Source organism: Myotis myotis, unplaced genomic scaffold (assembly GCF_014108235.1).
Source record: "Myotis myotis isolate mMyoMyo1 unplaced genomic scaffold, mMyoMyo1.p scaffold_m19_p_5, whole genome shotgun sequence".
NCBI lineage: Eukaryota > Metazoa > Chordata > Mammalia > Chiroptera > Vespertilionidae > Myotis > Myotis myotis.
This window is the reverse complement of record NW_023416357.1, coordinates 73557094-73581456: the sequence shown is the minus strand read 5'-3', so window position 1 is coordinate 73581456 and position 24363 is coordinate 73557094. Positions and strand designations below refer to the sequence as shown.

At 42.0% G+C, this 24363-nt stretch overlaps 1 protein-coding gene across 2 annotated transcripts; it reads left to right on the top strand.

The window, feature by feature from the left end:
- Positions 1 to 427: 427 nt before the first annotated feature.
- Positions 428 to 18907, top strand: LOX (lysyl oxidase). 2 transcript variants are annotated; one of them, XM_036309172.1, is made up of 7 exons: positions 437 to 1429; positions 1786 to 1894; positions 3527 to 3664; positions 4908 to 5064; positions 10406 to 10501; positions 10901 to 11016; positions 15376 to 18907. In XM_036309172.1, exons 1-7 carry the CDS (start codon positions 775 to 777, stop codon positions 15380 to 15382), a joined length of 1278 nt encoding a protein of 425 aa, XP_036165065.1. In that variant the 5' UTR covers positions 437 to 774; the 3' UTR covers positions 15383 to 18907. The 2 variants fall into 2 exon arrangements, with proteins under 2 accessions (XP_036165066.1, XP_036165065.1); XM_036309173.1 differs by lacking the exon at positions 15376 to 18907 and having other exon boundaries at positions 428 to 1429; positions 10901 to 11020.
- The last annotated feature ends 5456 nt before the right edge of the window (positions 18908 to 24363 follow it).

Here is a 24363-nt window from a genome sequence, read left to right as displayed (position 1 = left end):
AGTGAGTATGCATTGGAAAATGTGTCTGGGTAACTCCTTAAGGATAAATGTTAGTCACAATCGTTCCACCTCCAACCCCCAACTCTCGCCCCTAGCACCCTCCCCACCTCCTGACTTCCCGCCTCTCCAGGGCTGGTGACCTAATAGCATTTTTCTTCATGCATATTTTGGCTTCGCCCCATGGCCTGGCTGCCTTCGTCTGTCTGAGTCTTTTGAAATTCCTGCATGTTCGCCCCAGATTAAACCGAGTGTGTCTCAGGATGTGTGTTCCGTTTGGTTCTTTCCCCTTAACGTTCCCTGTGCAACGTGTCTGGGGGGAGCGGAGGAGGGGGGGGAGACGGGACGGGGAGGCGCGGGAGGGGCAGAGGCGAGGAGCTGTCCCCTTGCACGTTTCCAATCGCATTACGTGAACAAATAGCGGAGGGGTGGCCAGGCCAGAACAGCTTGTGTAACCTTGCAAACGTGCCAGAAAGTTTAAAATCTCTCCTCCTTCCTTCACTCCAGACACTGCCGGCTCGCCGGGCCGCCGCGCCGCTCCCCATCGCCTTCCAGAGCGCTGGGAAAGAGCAGAGGCGGGTGCCACGTCCCAGCAGCCGCCTGGGCTGGAGAAGGGTCTGCAGCCCAACCTTGGCACTGCTGGCTGGGGACTACGATACCCGCGCTCCGCTGCCTTCCTGGTGGAAGAGGTCTCCCTCCCTCACGTGATTTCTGTCCAGTTTTCCTTTTCTCCGTGCTACGTCCTCCCAGAGTGGGGGCAATCGGAGAAGGGGAGAGATGCGCTTCGCCTGGACCGCGCTCCTGCTGGGGCCACTGCAGCTCTGCACGGTCCTGCGCTGCGCCCCGCCGGCCGCCGGCCAGCAGCAGCCCCCTCGCGACTCCCCGGCCGCTCCCCCTCGCGACCCCCCGGCGGCTCCGGGCGCCTGGAGCCAGAAGATCCAATGGGAGAACAACGGGCAGGTGTTCAGCCTGCTGAGCCTGGGCTCCCAGTACCAGCCGCAGCGCCGACGGGACCCGAGCGCCACTGGCCCGGGCGCCGCCAACGCTGCCGCCCAGCAGCCGCGCACGCCGATCCTGCTGCTCCGCAACAACCGCACGGCGGCCACTCGGGCGCGGACCGCTGCCCCGTCGGGTGCCGCCGGCGGCCGCCCCAGGCCCACCGCCCGCCACTGGTTCCAGGCTGGCTACTCGTCGTCCGGGACCCGCGACGCTGGCCCCGCGCGCGCGAGTAACCGGACCGCGTCCGCAGAGCGCCCGGCACTCAGTAACTTGCGGCTGCCTAGCCGCGTGGACGGCATGGTGGGAGACGACCCATACAACCCTTACAAGTACTCCGACGACAACCCCTATTACAACTACTACGACACGTATGAAAGGCCCCGGCCTGGGAGCAGGTACCGACCCGGCTATGGCACCGGCTACTTCCAGTACGGTAAGCACCCAAGTCTCAGGAACCACCCGGGCACCCCTTCCCCAACGTGGCTGGTGGCTCCCCGACGTGGCTGCCAGGGCGCGGCAGGCCCGAGCCCCCGCAGATCCGACCCCTCCCCCTGCGCCTACAGAGGCAGCCCTGGAATCTGGTGCAAACCGCGCGCTTGGCCCCTCCTGCTTCCTTTCCACATTGCTCTGCATCCCCAGGCATCCCCCATTCTCATGCTACCGGCAGCCCCACACTAAAACAGCAGTCCGGCTGGGTAGAGGTTGAGGAGTAAGGGACACGGAGGGACCAGTGGCCAGGGCAGGGGGCGCAGGGTTGTCTCACTATGCCCATCACCTGCTGACGTTTAGGTCTCCCGGACCTGGTGCCAGATCCCTACTACATCCAGGCGTCCACTTATGTGCAAAAGATGTCCATGTACAACCTGAGATGCGCTGCGGAGGAAAACTGCTTGGCCAGGTACGAGCTGGGATATCAGCGGCCTGGCTCCCCTCTTGGCTCCAGGGACTCATCAGGTTCCTGGTTCTGACTACTCTTGTTCCTAACAGACAAGAGTTGGGAAATGGTACAAGAGCTGGAAGTAGGACTTGAACTCCTGGGCTCGGTGACCTGGATGGAGAGAGAAAGATTTTAAGATTTCTGTGGGTTCTGTCTTTCAAACTGCAGCACAAATCAAGGAGATGGAGCAAATCCTTCTCCCAAGTGTGTTTGTGTGTGTGTGTGTGTGTGTATGGGGGGGAAGGGGGGTGGCTCTGTCTGTTTTCCAAGATCCTTCAACTTTGAAGCCAACTGTTTCCAATAACTTTTTATTAAACAACTAACTGTACAATAACATGGAAAATATTGTAATCAAAGAGCTTGTTAATATACCCTTAAAAGACTGGGGGTTAATTTGGCACTGAGGAACCCCTTATTGGCAAAGGTTAAGTTTTCTCCTTTTGTTTGAAGCCATAATTAACTTAGCTATTTGGGTGTCACTACAGCCAGAATAAGACTATGAACAAGAACTTTGTTTTTCCATCAGTCCTAAAATAAAATCAGAGTAATAGATTTCTCTGAAGTTGCAGCTGGGAAACCAGCGGAGGGAGCTAGAGGACGTTTTGATAGGTCTCAAAAATTTTTACACTGTAAAATAAGGTCATTAGTCATCAGTAGTATTTGAATGCATAGTCACACAAAATAGTATATTAGAAGGAACACAGTAATGTTTATTCATATATTTCTTCCACTGTGACCCTTTATAATTTTCAGGCTAAAGGAAGAGAAGAAAATCGAAGCTCATCATTTCCATTCTTGAGTCTTGCATCACTAACACCATTGCGCTCCCTATACTATTACAGTAATGCTGTTGTTTTGAAGACAGCGAAGTTACAAAATTATTTGTCTAAAATTATTTCTGTACTTTTTAGAGTGATTTCCCCACTTTACATCATAGTTATTTGTTCAAGAAATGTATTATTAAATTCAAAGTTCTTAACAGGTAAATATGGATGATTTTTTTTTTTTTTAATTTGGGATAATTTCCACCTCAGTTTCACTCATTCATATGGTTAAACTTGACTTGATTATAAAGTTTACTTATCACTTGTTATCTTAAAATATTTTTCAAATTATTGATTTCAGAGAGAAGAAGGGAGAGGGAGAGATAGAAACATCAATGATGAGAGAGAATCATTGATTGGCTGCCCCCTGCATGCCCCCTACTGGGGATCGAGCCCAAAACCCTGGCATGTTCCCTGACCAGGAATCAAACTGTGACCTCCTGGTTCATAGGTTGATGCTCAACCACTGAGCCACGCCAGCAAGACTATAATACTAATTTTATTGTTTTTATATTTATACTGAGGATTTCCATAGTTGTCATTCACTCACCCATTCAACATATATTCACAGAGCTCTGACTACTTGCCAGGCACTCTTCTAAAATCTGGAGATTCCACAATAATCAGCAAAATGCCCTGACTCTTGAACCCATAGTCTAGTTGGAGGAGTGGAAGAGTTACCATTATATACTGAAAGGGTTTTGCTTGTAATTGTCTCTTTAGTTAATAGTCTGTGAAAATAATAATGTTTCTTTTTTTAAAATGACAGCTCAGCATATAGAGCAGATGTCAGAGATTATGATCACAGGGTGCTGCTAAGATTTCCCCAAAGAGTGAAAAATCAAGGGACATCAGATTTCTTACCAAGCCGACCAAGATATTCCTGGGAATGGCACAGCTGTCACCAGTAAGTGGATGGGCCTCCTGGGTACTTTTGAGTTGGTTTTGTATTTTTCAAATGATTTTTACACAAAGGGAGAAAATTGCTGTCTTTCACATTTAGAATTTTTCTCTATGTAGTCTGACATAATCAATGGAATCTGTCTTTAAAATAATACATCATTATTAGATCCTGTTATCTTTTAAATTAGAAACTCTAAGTCCAGTTTATTAAAACTGTTGATAGGCTTCAGTGATTGGATTCACTAGAATTTTACTTCAATATATTTCAAGTAGATTTATAAAAAAGCCCATTGTAGCCAAGATCATCTGTAGTTAGCATTTAACAGTATTTAATAAAGACCACAAGTTGTTATTAAAAGGGTTCAGATACCTTTCTCAAAGAAAGGTGTATATGATATACTCCATGAGCTGAGAAGACCTATCTCCATCTTTCAAAAGACCTGTATCAATACAACTTTGCCTGTTCTGTCCTAAATTTAAAGATTTCCACATTAGGCTATTCTGTAATTAGCCTAGATAAATTGCTCAGGTGTTTATTGCCAGAAAATCCTGATATGTGCCCTTAAACTTTCTTCAGTTCGAACCATTTCCTTTTGTTCTCTTCCTAATGGGAGCAGATGAATAACTCAGCATGTTCTCTTTCATGAAATGATAACAATAGATATGAGCACCTAATGTGCTGATAAAATAGAATTATTCATTTCCAAGTAAAAGTTTATACTCATTAAAATAATAATGGTGGATAAAACATACCATTTTCTCTTTTGCATTTCAGTAATGATTTTAAATCTATGGGAACTCAAATTTCTAAAATCTCACAGAAACCTCCCAAGGGTCATGTGCTCTTCTTTTTTGGAATGAAACATCAGTATGGCAGCCAAGGGAAATATACTAGAAAACACATGGCAAGTTTCACTTAAACACAGAAATTTACTGTCTATTTCTATTTAATATTCAAAGATAAAACAGGTTATAATAGAAAAGCAAAACACTCAAAATATGTCTTTTTCTTCCAAGTAGCAAAGTTGAAAACTTCGTTTTTATAGATTTCTGACCCTGGGTGGAGGCAGGGGGGCGGGGGGGGGGGAGGGAACGGCTATAATGCATGAATCTGGCTTTAAAACGATAAACATTATCTTAACTTTAATGTGCAAACAGACGGGTGGGGCAGCGGGAAGTCATCTGAAGTTCTCACTGCTTTTTCTCTCTGCCACTGCCCACTGTCTCTGTGCTGTGGGGCACACCAGACATTACCACAGCATGGATGAGTTCAGCCACTATGACCTGCTTGATGCCAACACCCAGAGGAGAGTGGCTGAGGGCCACAAAGCAAGTTTCTGCCTGGAGGACACGTCCTGTGACTATGGCTACCACAGGCGGTTTGCATGTACTGCACACACACAGGTAGGCTGGCATCGTCAAATCAGGCATCTGCAGGCTTCAGAGAGAAAACAAAGGGGGCTTCTATTTTCTTTCCTCCCACCTGTCTTTTACAAACTGCCTCATTTAGGGGTTATCTAGTCAAGATAGAAGATAATTGAGAAAACAAAAGTGAAGGCTTGATGATCCAAATTATTTTGAAAGTATTTTATCATCACAGAAGGTCATTGCAGACTCATTATGTTCCACAGTCAAAAGCAGCACTTTACTCTCTGAAAAAGTCTGAATGGTTTCCATATCTGCGCTCATTCTGTATTCTTTCACCGGCTTGGTAGGTAACTGTAGAAAAGATACCTGTTTTCCTACCTGCAAAACCTAGTATGCTAAAAATAGGATACCCGGTGATTATGGTTAGCAAAAGGAGAGAAAGTAGGCTTCTTAAAAAGCACTTTAAAAAACTGTCTCTTTTAATCATGTAAATAAAAGCAGAAGGATACAATTTCTTTCTTTACACATATATATTTAAGACTACAGTATAATTGATGTCAGATGTTCTTTGGATGAATTTTTAAAAATCATGCTGAACTAAGCAAGTTGTGTGTCCTATAATGGGAAAATCTGTGTCAGTTCAAAGCCATGCCAGTATTTCCATAAGAAACTCTAATTTGTAAAAGGACATTATAATTTTACTCCTGCCGAAATCTTGGCAAGGAGTAGTGAGTGTATATGTCTCGGAGCAAGGGGAAGCAAATTCCAGGGCTGTGGCAGGAAGCCTTTGGTGACCTAAATGTTACTGCTGCTTCTTTCTCTAAGCTTAGAATATGAGAGCAATTGGAGGGGGTAGGGTTCAATTCCATGTGCCCTGGGGCAACACTTATTCTTTAAGCAAAAGAAGATATAAACTACCCATACCTTACAGATGTGTGTCTACAGAAATTCCTTTTTCACTCTGAGAGGCCCACAGGACCTGCCTGTGAAGGGACCTAGTTTATTGTTTTTATTCAGAAAGAGGCACTGTGAATAGCTCACTGCTGAAATACATGAATCTAGGACTACAGGTATTTATAGCACTTCTAATCTCTTAATTCTTGGGGTCACCCCACTTCATTTTGTATGGTAGCTTTCCCCTTAACCATCTCATTTATGTCCTATTAACTCTATTCACCAGGTCTTGCATTACAAGCAATTTGTGTTTTTCAATTAGACTGGCATATCATTTAAAGGAAAAAATAATTCTCTCAAAGCCCCAATAGTGACTTAGAATAGTTGTATTATAATGTTGATTAAATGTATCTAAATATAAAACTAGATATAACTTCCTTATATTTATACTTTCATAAAAAAATTATATGTTAAATATATACAAAACTAGAAACAGTCAGATTAACTTACTGTATCAGTTGTGTTTTGCTAAAACCAAAACAGCTAATTTAGACAGCCTCAGGTAAGGTTCTACATTTAATCTGGTTTTAAAGCATGACTTTGAATATATGAAATACCTGTTTCCTTAATAGCCTTAAAAACTCCCATATTTGTTTGCTAGTTCAAATAACCAAAGCTCATACTTAACTTCTGCCAGCTGAGTCATGCTAGAGTACCAGTTTCAGCATTCTTTAAAGCTCTTTTATTTAGTTGAAAGTAATATTAACATTGTAGCACTATTTAACCCTGGATTAAATAGATATCTATTCCAATGACATCCTTGTAATGCCATAAATTTAGTAGTAGCAACAGCAACAACAATAAGAGCTAGCACTTATTAAGTATTTATTATGGGATAAGAAAGCAAAAATTATTCTATTACATATTTATTCCTCAACATACTGTTAATGCATTGGTATGAGCAAAGGTGGGTACATGGTTCTCACTGCTGTGGCACAGGTACTTCTGAGTGTGGCCTGTCCATGCTACATTGTGTGTGGTATGAGAGCACAATTCTTCCTCTTTCTCCCCATATCAGGTTTTCATCAAACCAGCACTGGTAGGACACGCTTAGATGATTTTGCCATCTCTTTGGCGACCAAGATGATCTTAAGCACCAAAGCAATTTGGGGTGCTGAAATTAAATTACAGTATTGAGTTAAAATGACTCTAGCATATGCTTTTTAATTTACTTTAGATTACCATTAGAATGAAAATACAACAGTAAAAATTCTTGTGAAGAACTAATAGATTTGAGACTGAACCTACAGACTTCAGTATGAACAAACTTCTTCAGACTATAACTTTCCGGAGAGCAAGGACTGTATCTCATTGGTATTCTTCTCCTCGCAGCCTGTAGAAGTCACTCATTTACTTGCTGACATGAATACCTTAGCAAGTGAAGTGAGGCGGGATGTGTACATTGAGACATACATTCATCCCTTTAATTCAACAAGATATTTCAGTGACTATATGAGAAAGGGTACAGTGGGTGGGGAACATCAGAGACTCTGGATCCAAATGCCTAAACTCAAAACCAACTCAGCCACTCATAAGCTACATATTTTCCACGGGTTATTTGATCTTACTGTGCCTCAGATTCCTTATTTATAAAATGGGGATAATAATAGCACCTGCTTCATGTAGTTCTGGGAACTGAATTTAAGATTAAAATGATTCCTGGCATGTAATACATAATTACTGTTAGCTATTCAAAAATGCAATCATAGACCTTACCCTTAGGGAGCTTACAACCTTTAGTTAGATGTTTTTATATAGTATGACTAGAGGCCCAGTGCACGAATTCGTGCACGGGTGGGGTCCCTCAGGGTGGCCTGCGGAGATCAGCAAAACCCACAGTCCAACACTGCCTGCAGCTTCTACCTGCCGCTCCCTCTCATCCCAGCCCCACTACGCCTGCCTAGGGCTTGTACTCAATCAGTCCCGATTGGGAGAGGTTCGCACCACCATTGCAGTGCTAGTCGTCTGTGAGCCCTGTGTCTGGCACTCTCCCGAGGGGAGTGGTCTGTGGGATCAGGCCGAAACTGGCTCTCCAACATCCCCCAAGGGTTCCTGGATTGCAAGAGGGCACAGATCAGGCAGCGGGACCCCACCAGTGCACGATCGGGGCCAGGGAGGGACTGCTGGAGGGCTCCAGGGCGTGTCTGGCCCATCTCGCTCAGTCCCGATCAGCCGGACCACATCAGCAAGCTAATCTACCAGTCGGAGCATCTGCCCCCTAGTGGTCAGTGCACATCATAGCGAGCAGTTGAGCGACTTTAGCATATCATTAGCATATTACACTTTGATTGGTCGAACAGTCGACTGGTCACCAAACGACCAGACACTTAGCATATTAGGCTTTTATTATATATGACTAGAGGCCCAGTGCACAAAAATTTGTGCACTCGGTGGGGCGGGGTCCCTCAGCCCGGCCTGTGCCCTCTCACAGTCTGGGACCCCTTGGGAGATAATGACCTGCTGGCTTAGGCCTGCTCCCGGGTGGCAGAGGGCAGGCCCAATCCCTAGGTGCAGCCCCTGGTCGGGCTCAGAGCAGGGCCAATTGGGGAGTTGGGGCGCCGCCCCCTGTCATGCACAGAGCAGGGCAGATCGGGAGGTTGCGATGCCACCCTCAGTCACGCTCAGGGTAGGGCTGATTGGGGGGTTGGGGCACTGCCACCTGTCACACTCAAGGCAGGGTCGATGGGGAGGTTGCGGCGCCACCCCCTGTCACGCACAGAGCAGGGCCAATCAGGGAGTTGGGGCACTGCCCCTGTCACGCACAGAGCAGGGTCGATCAGGGGGTTGAGGAGCTCCCCCCTGTCACTCACAGAGTAGGGCCGATAGGGGAGTTGGGACACCGCCCCCTGTCACACACAGAGCAGGGCGGATCAGGGGGTTGGGGCGCCTTCCCCTGTCACGAACAGAGCAGGGCCAATAGAGAGGTTGTGGCCCCGCCCCCGTCATACACAGAGCCGCAGGGCGATCAGGGGGTTTTGGCGCTGCCCCCTGTCACGCTGATCCTGGTGCTGGGAGGCCTCTCGGCTCCACTGATCCCGGTGCTGGGAGGCATATTACCCTTTTACTATATAGAATAGAGGCCTGGTGCATGGGTAGGGGCTGGCTGGTTTGCCCTGAAGGGTGTCCTGGATCAGGGTGGGGGTCCTCACTGGGGTGCCTGGCCAGCCTGGATGAGGGGATGAGGGCTGTTTTCAGGCTGGCAGTGACTGAAGCTCCCAACCGCTCCTTTTTTTTTTTTTTTTTTTTATTCTGGGCCAGCTTTAGCTCTGGCTCCAGCTCTGAGGCCTCTGCTGCTGAAAGCAGGTATCTGGTTTGTTTGGGTTCTATAATCTCGAAACACTGTATCAACTCCAGCTCTGAGATCCCAGCCGGCTGAAAGCTGGTTTCTGGGGTTTTGTTTAGCTTCTATATTTGTTACAATGTTTCAAACTGCAAGCTCAGAGGCTGGCAGCGGCAGGCGGGGAACATTGGAGTCCTCCATCACTGAAGCAAGCAAGCCTCATGTTCAATTTAAGCTGCCTGGCTGCCGGCTGCCATCTTGGCTGGCAGTTAATTTGCATATCGCTCTGATTAGCCAATGGGAAGGGTACGCTAATTACCATGTTTCTCTTTTATTAGATAGGATTATAATTCAGAGCAGAAAAGGATAAATACTATAAAAGCTATATACACAAGAAAGTATCATGGGCAGAGTACAGGAAGTAATTTCCAAAGGTCGAAATTGGGGAAGGTTGTACTGAAAAGAGAATATTTTAGCTAAATTGATTAGTATGTGGCCTTTATTCTTGAGCTGGTGATAGTCTAGAATTTTGGTGGAGGTCTATTTTGTCACTTAAGATTATACTTATCACTGGTGATTTATGATACTTCTATGAAGCTAGATATACTACTACTTATATTAGGCAGGTTTTTTGTTTGTTTTTGGCTGGAGGTGCTATAAGGCTGAGTAAAATATATTTCTCAAGGGAGATGCAATATAAATATAGTTGTACTTACAAACTCTTCTAAGTACTAACTTAAAATCTGATTTACAAATAATATGCATTCTCTCTCTTTCTCTCTCTCTCTCTCTCTCTCTCTCTCTCTCTCTCTCTCTCTCTCTCTCTGTTAACCCTTCATCCAAGGATATTTTCTCATTGATTTTTAGGGAGAGTGGAAGAGAGAGGGAAAGACAGAGAGAAACATCGATGTGAGAGAAATAACATCAATTGGTTGCCTCCTGCATGAGCCCCAACCAGGGCCTGTGCCAGGGAGAAGCCTGCAACCAAGGTACGTGCCCTTGACCAGAATCAAATCCAGGACTCTTTGGTCCACAGGCTGACGCTCTATCCACTGAGCCAAACTGGCTAGGGTTAATATGCATATTCTTTAGCATATCTAACCATACACCATCTTTCTAAATTTTTTATTTTATTTGTTTTAGGGGTTGAGTCCTGGCTGTTATGATACTTATAATGCAGACATAGACTGCCAGTGGATTGACATCACAGATGTAGCACCTGGAAACTACATCCTAAAGGTAGAGGCCTTTGAGAATATATAGCTGTAACTTATTTCCACTGCAATTTGATAGATCCCTTTCTCTGGATTCAAATGTTATATAATCATGACCCTGAAAGCAATTATACATTTTCTATAACTATTTCTAAATGATCCCAGACATATGATTATATATATATATATATATATATATATATATCTCAACAGATAGTATTACAGATATCTCCCAAAATGTCTTATTTTAAAAAACTTGAGGGGAAAATATATAACCTCTCCAGAGTTTAATAACCATTTGCCTAAAACTTCACCCTCCTGCCTCTATGAGTTGAAGCATGGTAGCCCTATGAAAACAGGAAGAAATTAACCAGTAAACACTGCTAATAAAATCTAAAATTCAGATGATGTTTGTGTTGCCTAGGTCAGTGTGAACCCCAGCTACTTGGTGCCTGAATCGGACTATTCCAACAATGTCGTGCGCTGTGACATTCGCTACACAGGACATCATGCGTATGCCTCGGGCTGCACAATTTCACCGTGAGTCTGACTTCCCTAACTAAGTGATACTCTTTCCCAAGCATTTTAGCTCATCAACAGGCATTAAACAAATGATATTTGTTTCTATCATTAGTATAGCCTCCTTGCAAACTAGGCCGAAGGTAGAAAATGGTCTGCACTATCACATAATTGGAGCTGATCTTTTTTTGGCAATGCTAGAGAAAGAAGGGCGTACTCAGCTTTTTAGCATCTTAAAACTTAGTTCTGAAGCACACACCCACACACAGAGAACACACTGTTTACCCAGAAAGCATGTGTGGAGGCCGAATATGTGAAATATGCAATACACAGTGTGGGTGACCTTGTGGGAGCCCAAACGGTTGGGTTTCCTGCTGCTGCCAGAGTCCATGACGGAGTTCTGGAGAAATTCCTAGAGTTCCTCAAAGTACATTCTGAAAAATCACTGCCTTAAAGAATGCAGCTGAAGGGATCAGACTGCCTGCTCTGTGAAAATCAAGAGTTCACATATCTGAGTTCTAGAACAAATACTAGGGAAATATTCCACAAAAGAAGGGATGTGTGGAGGTACCTTCATCATTTTCTTAGTCCTGAAACCCTTCTCCAAATGACATCTTAGATAGAATCCCAGCACATTAATATTAACAGGAGTGGTGTGTTGATGACAGTACTTAGCGAAAGCTGGGCAGGTTTCCTGCTTGTCTGCCCATCTCACCCTAATGCAGTGGTTCTCAACCTTCCTAATGCTGCGACCCTTTAATACAGTCCCTCATGTTGTGGTGACCCCCAACCATAAAATTATTTTCGTTGCTACTTCATAACTGTAATGTTGCTACTGTTATGAATAATAATGTAAATATCTGATCTGCAGGATGTATTTTCATTGTTACAAATTGAACATAATTAAAGCATAGTGATTAATCACAAAAACAATATGTAATTATATATGTATTTTCTGATGGCCTTAGGCAACCCCTGTGAAAGGGTTGTTCGACCCCCAAAGGGGTCGCCACCCACAGGTTGGCGACCCACAGGTTGAGAACCACTGCCCTAATGCCTTAAGCACTGCCTGCTTTAGTGTTGCTGGGTTAGAGAGTCTAAGAGTCTAACTACACATGTCACCTGTGAGCGGCACCTTCTGAACAATGAGCACACCATGAGAGTGATACTGACAACGCATCAGGTTTGCTTTGACGCTGGAGAGGCACCGGTGCCTCTGGGTCACACAGAAAGGTGTAACAGGTACACTAGAAACTCACAATTAATAGTAATTTCTCCCTGATATACCAACCAGGACAGTGGTTCACCACACATGCACCTGTAGTTGTAGGTTTCCCCAAGACCATCTAAACCGGTTGTGCAGGTTCTGCCTTAGACCTGGGCTCCTGTCCCATGCTCCACTCACAGAGCCACCTCCTGTGGCTTGGGCTGCATTCACCTTACAGGGGCGCCTTTTCCTCATTCCCATGAATGAGCAAAGGCTGTGCTTTACAAGTGTCATCACGTGCCACTTTCCATCACATGCCATTCAAGGTCAATGAAGCTTGTAACTGCAAAGGGACAGCACTGAAAAAATGATGATTAAACATATTCTTCTGAACATGCCCACAACACAGGAAACCTGGATGGGTTTATGACCCTTATAGTACAGAGTGATCACAGTGTAACTGCAAATCCCCAGAACAGCAATGGAATTTGAGCTAAAATAAATGGGTTATCTTAATTTTTATAATTCCTTCATTCTCTAATCCTTGGTACTCTCACACGTGCATTATGTATTTATTGAGGTCCTATACTGGGTATTAGAGAGCAATGCAAGGATAAATAAGATTCCTGACCCTGTGTAGCAATAATTCCAATAATTCCAATTAATTACTTGTGAATCTTTGTTCAATGTTTGTCTCTTGTCCTACTGTCATAGCCGGGACCTCGCTTCTTGTCTACTGTAAACCCATTACCAGGTTTAGGTCTGCCAACATGTAGCCTCTTAGTCAATATTTGATTAACAGATAATTACCCTCTCTTTAGGGAATTGAGAGGGTGAGAGAAATACACAACTGTAATAAACAAACAATGAGGAGTTCCATGAGGGGTAAAACAAAATGTAGTGGGGCCAGGACCTCTGTTATAATAAGCTAGGTGACTCCCAGGTACAACTGCTAGCTTTGCTCCAGGATGAGGTCTGGAGAGAAGACTCTGTTGTTTCACAGACTGTGTCTTGCTTTTCATCCAGTAGAATCCATTGATTGGATGTTGCCAGACATTTCCTTTTTCTTTTTTTAAAATGTGTTTTTATTGATGTCAGAGAGGAAGGGAGGAGAGAGAGAAACATCAATGATGAGAGAGAATCATTGATTGGCTGCCTCCTGCATGCCCCTATTGGGGATCAAACCCACAACCTGGGCATGTGCCCTGACCAGGAATTGAACCTTGATGTCTTGGTTCATAGGTTGATGCTCAACCACCACTAAGCCACGCCAACCAGGCTGCCAGATATTTTGAGCAAATAAAAATTGTTTCAGCCTAGAGTTGCCTTTTCTTTTTTTAACCAGTTGCCACTGACTGTAACTAAACTGCGAGAGTGGTTGAGGTAGAATTTTGATAATGAATATTGATCAGATGAAAATGTGAGTTTAATAGCCCATAGTTAGTCATAAATAAGATCATACTTATCCATGAATGGAAAATAGTGGGAGAAGTGCAGAAACCTCGACTTGAGAAAGAAATCCTCACCTTCAGCTGACTGCCTCTTACACTTTCACTTCCAGCCTCCCTTGCTAGGGATCAGAGTTCAGAGGAAGGGGAGATGTCCTCTGGCTGAGAATCAGGAGAGGCTTTAGGACAGCATTTGAATTGGGTCTTGAAGGCTGAGGAGGACTGCACTGGAGAGAGTTTGGCAAGAGCATGCTCTGAATGTCAGAGGGAAGGTGGGGTGAGGGGAGCGGGGGGCGGGGGCGGGGGGAGAAGATTAACCAGGGAACTTATATGCATATATGCATAGCCAATGGACACAGGCAATAGTGTGGAGAAGACCTGGAAAGGGTAGGTGCGGAGAGAAGGGGATCAATGGGAAAAAAGGAGGAGGGACATCTGTAATAATATCAACAATAAAGATAATTTTTTTAAAAAAAGAGCATGCTAGGAGGAATCAACATCACTGACACCTACATGGCAGGAAGAAATTGCAGGATATGTTTGGAAAAGCAAGTGTTCTGGTTTGGCTAAAACATGTTTCATGGAGTGAAGAGTTAGGTAAAAAGGGTGGAGCAGTAAAATGGGACCAGATCAAAGAGAGCACGGAAGAGCAAGACAGAAAGTTAGAACTTCATTTTGGAGGCCATGCAGAGTCTTTACGGTTCTTGGGCGGGGAGCATACGTAACCTAAAGTTATGTGGTCAGTCTGGTGACTGTAAGTAGCAGTGGGTGTGATTCCCTTGGTAGCATTATTGTACTTTTTTAACTCTTAAAGACATATTACCTCTCAGTTTACTGATGTTTTTCACATGAATGAAATATTTGAGAGCATTCATTGGTGCGAACAAAGCACCCCGTTAGAAAGTGTGTGCCTTTAATGTATCCTCTTCTCCCTCATTTTCCTTATTGTATACAAAACATATAGACCAAGTGACTTTGCGGTCCAGTTCAGTTCTATGATGCTACAATTAAGTTCTCTTCTCACAGACATTACTGTTGGGAAATTTATGGTTTATGATTTGGACTAAGTGCATTCTTATTTCCTTTACATGGGGAATCTGTGATCATAATGTCAACACACTAATATTGATGTATTGGCTTTGATCCAGTGTCTTGCACATTAATGCCTCACTACACATCCCAAATCATGCTGGGAAAGGACTAATGCAGGACAGTGGGAGGCCATGGCCCTGCTTCTTGGTGCACATGCCACACTTGCTCCATGGAGTGAACTCACCCAGGCAGAGCTGCTGTTCTGATGAGTCCTGCTTTACTTTTGGTTGTTTCAGTAGATTTTTTTTTTAACCATAAATATCAGGCATATACTTTCTGCTGCTGACATAGTTACTTTCTTTAAATCAGTGTTAAAATCAAGTATTGGCCCTAACTGCATTATCCTGATATGCCAATGTTGCAGGTTCAATCCCCTGTCAGGGCATATGTAAGAATTAACCAATGAATGCATAAATAAGTGGAAAAAGAAATTTATATTTCTCTCTCTCTCTCTCTCTCAAATAAAAAAATATTTTTTTCTCAAGTATTAATGGATAATTTCATAAGGTAACTGCTGCTTAGGTGGAGGAAAAATGAGATCTCAATTTTTTAAAAGGTTGTCTTCAAACTTGTCTACTGTATTCATTCATAATATTATCAGGTTAATAACTTATCTTTTGTTTTTTAATATAGGTATTAAAAAGCAAGCCAAGACTCCCAATGGATAAATCAGTGCCTGGTGTTCTGAAGTGGGAAAAATAGATTAACTTCAGTAGGATTTATGTATTTTGAAAAAGAGAACAGAAAACAACAAATTAATTTTTGTTTGGACTTTTTTATAACTAAGCACATAACTGGATTTTGAACATTTAAATTGGCATTGTTTGGAAAAATTGTAATATTATTATCCACATTATTTTGTGAATTAACATGTTTCAATTCTGTAGTTGCACCCTTGGCTCTTTCAAAGAAATACAAATTTATGCTTTTTTTGAAATTATAATACAGAAGAGAAAGTAATATTGCAATGAATGAGCCAAAATTACTTTGAACTGGGAATTTTCTAAAGTGCTGTAACTTCAGTGAACTACGGTAATCATTGGCTTATATATGTCCTGGCTCCTACTGTTTAAATAGGTATGGACACATTTGGTGCTGAGAAAGGAACAAATGTATTACCATTGGTCTCAAAAAATATTACTATATAGCAGAGAAATGGCAGTATATGTATTCAGATAGCTACATCCCTATATAAAATTTATGTTTACATTTTTTAATTAGTAGATAAACTTTCTTTCTGTCAAGTGTACAATTTCATTCTGACATACGTCAGTTTTTATTTTGGGACAAATTAAGTAATTGAGCTGCCCAACTCTCCCTGACATTTGTTGATGCTCCACTCTACTCTTTAATTTTCCTATGGGCAGAGACCTTTTAAGTGGCATCTTAAAATTACCCTTCTGGGAACTGGTATACATAGGACAACTGTGTCACTGGGAAGTTATTCTGATGACAAACGTGATATATCCAAAGATAATGCACAATTAAGTATATTGAAGTACTAGCCAAAAATTTTTTCTTACAGACATAAAATAAAAAGCAAAATGAACAAGTCCCTCAAACTACAACTGTCTCTCAAATAATTTTTAAAAAGTAATGAAAACCATCTTAGAATTTTCCAATTTTCTACATTTAAAAAAATGTTCAGCTTTAAAAAGAGGAATGTTAGACAGTTTTAAGTTATCCAGAATAGATGACATAATGTGTGTGGGTACAGGAACCATATCCTATGTCATCCAGGAATCAGTCGTGTGTGTGTGTGTGTGTGTGTGTGTGTGTGTGTGTGTATGTGTGTGTCTGAAATATAATCCAGATTAGCAAAGCACACAGCATTATGTACTTGAGGGGTTAGTGAATAAGGGTAAAAAAAAAAAATACTTTCGGCAAAACCAAAGGCTGTGCTGCATAATGATGAGACAGCTGTGCTTTTATTTTAAACTGTGAAGTCATGTGCCACAACAGAATTGGGAGACTTCCTTTTTTTCTTAGATTCCAAAGGTGCAGAAAGAAGTCAAATTACACTTTTAAGTTAGTGGTGCTTAAGCAGAAGTTTTTCTATATTAACCAGTATTAAAATCTCAAGCAAGGTACTTCAAGTGCCAGGACACACAGGTAGAATTTAAAAATGAGTTGGCCTCCGTGTATTACGTGCCATGGAGTTGTAAAGTCAACACCATTCAGCATTCACTCAGTGCCTAGAGCGGTGAGAGGTGCTAGAGATGGACAGTCATTGAGGGGTGGATAATGGAGGGCCACAGATCCACATCCTCCAGGGCACACTTCCTAACAGAGAACACAGACAGCTTAGTAGAGACCAGAGCGTTCACTGAGCTAGTGTCTGAGCTATGGTATAGCTTCTTTGATGTACCTCTTTGCCTTAAATTGCTTTTTAGTTATAAGATTGCAGAAAGATACTTTCTTTTAGATTATAATATTTTCAAATATTTTAACATACTTACTTTTTAGAAAAACGAAAAACTACTGTCAGTATTAATACTGAGCCAGACTGGCATCTACAGATTTAAGATCTATTAGTACAAGATTCTTACCCCTGTATTAAAAGCTAGCCAATATCATGGCCTTTGGATACACGAGACGATACATTTACTATCATTCATTAGGCCCTCCATTTGTCTGTCCATCCATCATCATTTGAGGGCCTAATATATCCAGGCACTGACATGCTAGGCATTAGGATATAAAAAAGATTTTCTCTAACCTCAATTAAGTATTAAAAATGTCATTATTATCCTTTAGGTTCACTTTATTTCATTTTTAAGAAGTATAAGTACATGTCTAAAAATTTTTATTTTAAGCTCTATTGTTTTTCATGACCATATTTTATTTTAAAAATAAGTTAAAAATTAATAGTTATATGCATGTATGTGTTACTAATAATTAAAAATATGTTTCCAATCCCTGAACTGTCTGCCTTTTAAGTATAAAATGTACTATTTGATTGATTTTGAAAAAAAAAAAGTTTCGATTAGGAAGTAAAGATTCTTACTTAATCCTTATGCATTCTTCCCTCTCAGTCATTCCTCAACACTCCCTTAACACTCAATATTTTTGAACCTCAAGGGATCTCTTCTTTGAATAACCACAAAAACTCATAGAAAATGACTAGCTGGTAAAAGTTATCCATTAATAAAATAAACAATCCAGCTTTACAAACCCTAAATTAAAAAAATTAAATAGAAAGTAGAAATAATACAAAGAATGTTGAGTAGTGAAAAGAGACTGGCTTTTAAACTAATAAAGACTGTGAAAAAATGGGCTAAACAGGGAAATAATTTAATGAGTCTTCCACACACCATATTAATGGCCTCATAATTATTCAGACCACAGTCTGGACTAAAGATGTCTTGACCTTGGGGGTGAGGATTCAGTTTCCCAGCAGTACTGGAACATATGAATCTATAACTTGCCTATTTCTAGGAAATCTTTACACTTTTACATAATAAATTTATTCACAATTTCAATCACTAGGCATTATTTGTAATAATGAACAATAATTGTTTTTTATTTGAAACCTCATAGAATAATCACATTTAAACATTCCAAATATTCAGATTTCATTACAATGATGATGGCACTGAGAAATCACCTTTAGCAAACTGTGTGAAATATACAATTTCTGGTCAGAAGATGTCTTATTTTAAAAATAGCTTTTTTGACACTAACAGTATAGTAACTGATAAGTAAAAAGTTACCCCTTTCCTACATTTTTTATATTTAGAATCCATATTCACAAATAATACATTCAAACAACAGCTATATTTCATTTTCAGCTACCAAAAGTCCTGGGCCACTTTTAAACACTTCAAGCATTTCATTTATCTTTTAAACTAAAATGGTGCTGAATTATTTCAACTTGAATGTAAAAATGTGTTGTCTTAGTTCACAGGATATAAACATTTAATTAATATATAACTGCTTGCTACTAACTACATGCCATTTGATATTGTAATACTTTCAATGAAATTTTAGTTTCTTCCAAAATTTCCAGGAATCCTATTTGTAAAACATCTGTAAGTTTTTTGAGGAGCTCTTAATTTACATGCCCTGACACTGGCTTTATAGTCTTTTTTTACACTCTCACATTCTTTCATTGTATGCTCTACTACGAGTGCAAAAATGCCTTGAATAAATGATTTCAAGTATCCATACTGGTCATTTGTTGTTACATATAAATAAATGATATGAACTTCATTTTAGGTTAAAATCTAAAAGCCCATGTATATGGTTTGTGGTTTTGCTTAGTTGCCTTTTGTATTAACAAACTGTTTAATAAGCTCACACGACTTGAAATTTGTCTATGATGGATAAAAAGAAATCTAGTTGATGTTTTAAAAAAGAAACTATCATATATGAATGGATCCTAACTTTTGTCACCATTACCAGTCACTTCAAGGACACAGAGCAGGCATTGAGAGAACGACCACATTCTGTTTTAATTGGGATTTATAAGAAATATGCATAAGCATACATACACTCAGGGGACACATTCAACTCAAGCTACAAGCTAGCCATAAAAAGAGAAACATTGCTATCATAGAAATCCTTATTTAAATGTTTACCAGATTAGTCTGGAAGCTGATAATCTGAGAAAACAACCTGCCTCAAACTGTGGACAAATGTTTTTTTGGGGGGAGGGAAATTCACAAAATTAACCCACAAAACAATTCACCTTTAAAGAGCTCTTACAGGTAAAACAGATGTAGGCTTGTGGTTGGCAGTTTGGAGATTTAAGTTGTAGAATATCTGGTGATACTCTGAACGAACAATTTTCTGCTTCCCTAGCCTACTCAAGGTAAAGTATCTGAATACATTTTCCTTATTAATGCAAAAGATAATTTTCTTTGTCCCATCAATGTTCAGTATTTCTCACACTGTTCAATATTAGCTCATTAACCAAGATGGGGAGGGCAGATCATTCCCTTTTGTCAGAAAACTTGACTGTCTTATGCTACTCATTTATTATTTGTAATCCTTGCCACAGATATTAGTAGAGGATTATTAACCCACAGGTTGAATAAATCACTTGTGTTGCAGTAATCTGTAGCTTACATTTAAACAAAGCTCTTGCATCATACCTCCTTTTAATTTGAAAAAGTAAAATATTTATTACAGAATTAGGAAAATATTGATTTCCTCAAGCATGTATTGAGGGAGTCTCATTTCACAAGACAATCTACAAAAAAAGAACCCAATATAAAATAAGAAAAATGTTATCTGTGGCAGATATTCACAATACATATTACCATATTCAATAATTCTAAGAAGTCCTGTAGTAAAGAAATCACTTGATAACTTTATTATCTAGTGTTTCTCAAATTTGTTTTTCCATAAATTTTGTTTTTAAAATAGCATATACTATGCTGTCAAATGTTGTTTTTTCATGGAAAACTCTGGGATATGCCATATTAATTAATTATCAGCTCATAAAAATGAGATTTGAAAATTACTTAAAACAATATATGACAGTAGCAGCATTAAAGAGATAGGAAACAGGAATAACTGAAACCCACCAATTCACTGCCTGCCTAGAGGTACGATATTAGGGAAAATAACTTTTATAACAGTTGATAGTTGGGATGCTGCTGGGGCTAAGATTCATAGATAAACAGTCTGGTAGTTGTGATCCCGTCACTTTTATTTTAGGACTCTTTGATTTCTGGTAATAGAAATATACTTAAACTTGTTTAGTCCAAAGAGGAATTTATAGGTTCATGTAATCAGACAGAGAAAAGGCAAAGATAGGGTTGTCACTAGAGTAGATGGAACCAGGAAATCAAACACCATCAATGTTCTCGCTATTTTCTCTCTGGGTGTTCACTTCATTATTTTGGTTTAGTTTCTCCATGACGATAGAAACTTTGTTGTCTGCAGATCTCAGTACACATTTACACAGCTTATTGAGCAGAAAAAAAATGGCATTAACCTATAGCTCAAATTTGAAAAATTCAAGGGAAGGTATTTCGTAGGCTCAGGCTGAATCATGTGTCAATCCCAGATCCAATCACTGTGGAGACCATGAGAGGTCCCGAATGAGTCAAGTGCTCTTCTTATTCCATTATAAACGTCAAGAAGACAGGGTCAAGTAAGAGAATGGCTGCTTACAGACAAATCACATGACTGCATTTTTGCTCTATGTGTAGGTGTGAGGGGAAGGTGGGGGAAAGAAAAAGGATTCCCCAGAGAAAGGGGTGAGTTATTAAGGGTATTTTCAACGAGAAGTTTACTGGGAGCCAACAATCCACCTACTTATGTCAGCAAAAAGATTAATAAAATCAACATATATATAATTCAACTCAGAACCTTTCTTTCCAAGCTGTTCATCCACCCTATTTCTGTTAAGAGAAACCCATAGTCTCAGAATCCAAGGGCTGACTTTTTCACAAGAAGGACATAAAGTCACCTTCCTCTCCCTTTCAACATGATTTTCCTCCCCTACTGGCAGGTCTAAGCAGTCTTCTCCCTCCCACCTCACCATCAGTGTTTCATAAAGTCTTAGTAGATTAGCATTTCAGAAGGGAAGCTCATTCTTATAGGTGAGAGAAGATCCCAGTTCCTTCTAATTCAACCAGTCACACTGGAGTTGCAACAGGTGGGTCATTCCAAAAAGAAAAAGGGAAAAGAACAAGAGAAAGAACCATTTTTTTAAGGTTTTGTTTCTCCAATTGCTACCCATTCCCACTGAACCCTCTACCATCCATCTACCCTGTTGTTTGTCTTTGACCATCAGTGAGAGACTCCATCTAGAAGGAGTACCTTAGGGGAGGGGGTATTGCACTCTTTATTTCTATTAGTTACACTGTGCTTTTAACACATTACAGTCCCTGTAGAGTGGGTGCAGTCAATGGTGAAGTAAAGGGGCAGGGAAAACTTCAGAGAAAAGCACAGTAAAATACTAGTGTTCTGGAAGAACTGCAATAATAAATTAGAGATTAGGATGAGATAATAAGTAGTCAATATACCCATAGCTCTCCCAATATTCTCTCTTGATGTTCTCACCATCTTTTAATCTAGATAAACATGTACACATGGTTATGCTAGGGTGAGGTGAGAGTAGTATACAGGTGTGACAACTCACCCGAGAGGTTTTTGAGCCTGAGTCTGAGATACAACTGTTAAATTGGCTTTGCGGAGAAGAAATCTAAGAGGATGAGGTCAGTGGAATGGGATGGAAAACATACACATGGTGCAACTTCTTCACTAAGTTAGGCAACCTGCTCTCTGGAAAAGGACTATTAAGCCAAGATTTTCTTTAAGACCGAGGCTGACCAGAGATGCCTTTTAGTCCACAGGGAATTATCCTGTTACTCTTTCAGAGTTTGAGAAGGCTTATCAGGAGCTAGGCACACATAACCTTATTCCCTGTCTCTTCTCCCCAATTTTCTCAGGGGAATATTTCTGAATATTAGAGACATGGAAAAAAATGACATATTCTCCTTTTCTCTCTCCTCATGTAGGGATTTCACAATTTAATTACAGGGGCCCTCTAGCATTCTTTCTCTCTCAGTGATCAACAAGAGGCAAATGTGAGCGCTTTAACCTCAACAACTGGTCTCAGTTGAATCTACCAGGAAAAAAAAAAAGGTGTAAGAGTGAACTTTGCCCTATCACAATAATTTGGATCTTCACCCAAAACCAATACTTCCATCCTTGGAACACATCATAATTCCCAAACTTGTACACTATTTCAAGCCTCTGGGGTCTTACCTGGACTGCTCTGTGTCCAAGTAGAGTTGTTTTTCCCTCCTTTTGGTACGGATTCAAAACCCTCTGCCTTTCCACTTTCCTTCTTCCAGGGAAAAAGAGGAGAGGAGAAGAGTGCAGATTGGTTTGGCTCAGTGGATAGAGCTTTAGCTTGCAGATTGAAGAGTCACACGTTCAATTCCAGTCAAGTGGGGGGAGACAGATATGAGGGGGAGAGATGAGGGGGAGAGGAAGATGAGAGCCTTTCCTAAAAAAAAAAAAAAAAAAAAAAAGAATGCATTTCATTAAGAACCTTCAATGCTTGGGCTAGTGGGAATTCTGGGTTCTCTTGACTGAGCAGAGGAGACAAACAGTTCAGGGCAAAGGGGCCTTAAGTATCTGGGGAGTTACATCATCTCCAGGGGGTCCCTCAGTCTGGCCTATGGTGATCGGGCCAAAACTGGCTCTCTGACATCCTGAGGGGTCCAGGATTGCAAGAGGGCAGTTCTTGGGTGACGCACCCCAGAATCAGGCTCCCTCCTCTCTAGTTCAGGGTGTGTCACCCGAGAACCGTTGCTGCCAAGTCACCACAGCTCGGCAGCTCCTGCATTGAACATCTGCCCCCTGGTGGTCAGTGTGCATCATATCTACTGGTCAGAGCATCTGACCCTGGTGGTCATTGTGCATCATAGCTACTGGTTGGAAGGTCGGACAGTTGCTTAGCCTTTTATAGATATAGACTAGAGGCCCGGTGCACAAAAATTTGAGCACTCGGGGAGGGGGGTCCCTCAGCCCAGCCTGTGCCCTCTCACAGTCTGGGACCCCTCAGGGGATGACCACTTGCTAGCTTAGGGCTGCTCCCCTGGGGATTGGGCCTAAGCTGGCAATCAGACATCCCTCTGGCAGCCCGGCAGCCCTCAGGGGATGTCCACTTGCCAGTGGGGAGCAGGCCTAAGTTGCAGTCGGACATCCTTAACACTGCTGAGGAGGCAGGAGAGGCTCCCACCACCACCGCTGTACTGGCAACCATCAGCCTGGCTTGAGGCTGAGCAGAGCTCCCCCATGTGGGAGTGCACTGACCACCAGAGGGTAGCTCCTGCATTGAGCATCTGCCCCCTGGTGGTCAGTGTGTGTCATAGTGATGAGTCATTCCCAGTCTTTCTGCTGTTAGGGTCAGTTTGCATATTGCCTTTTACTATATAGGATAGAGGCCTGGTGCATGGGTGGGGGCTGGCTGGTTTGCCCTGAAGGGTGTCCCGAATCAGGGTGGGGGACCCACTTGGGTGCCTGGCCAGCCTGGATGAGGGGCTGATGGCTGTTTTCAGGCTGGCCACACCCCCTTTAGGGTGGGGCTCCCCACTGGGGTGCCTAGCCAGTCTGGGTGAGGGGCTGAGGGCTGTTTTCAGGCTGGCTGGCGACTGAAGCTCCCAGCCTCTCCTTTTTTTCTTTTTCTTTTTTTATTCTGGCATATATTTACCTTCTATAATTGAAACCTTGTTGCTGTCACTGGAGCTGAGAGCCAGCTCCAGTTCCGTGGCCACGGCCAGCTGAAAGCAGGTATCTGGGGTTTGTTTAGCTTCTATAATTGAAACTTTGTTGCTTTCGGAGCTCAGAGCCAGGCCGCGGCAGGTGGGGAACCTTGGTTTCCCCCATCATTGGAGCAAGCAAGCCTCCTGCTTGCTTCAGCTGCGTGGCTGCTGGCTGCCATCTTTGTTGGTGGTTAATTTGAATATCTTCCTGATTAGCCAATGGGAAGTGTAGCAAAGGTACCGTCAATTACCCTTTTTGTCTTTTATTAGATAGGATGGCTTATTTAAAGATGCCAGTTCACTGGTGATCTCAACCTCTATCACTGCAGATTGAGTTTATCTGCTTCAGATTCTTCTCTGTCATGGAGAAAGTTCTTCTTCAGGCTTCTTA

Bases quoted from the DNA above. Each gene is read 5' to 3' on its own strand.
- LOX (XM_036309172.1), top strand. From the start codon at position 775: ATGCGCTTCGCCTGGACCGCGCTCCTGCTGGGGCCACTGCAGCTCTGC. The intron at 1,895-3,526 runs GTACGAGCTGGG...TTAAAATGACAG, and splicing joins GAGGAAAACTGCTTGGCCAG to CTCAGCATATAGAGCAGATG. The intron at 3,665-4,907 runs GTAAGTGGATGG...GGGGCACACCAG, and splicing joins GAATGGCACAGCTGTCACCA to ACATTACCACAGCATGGATG.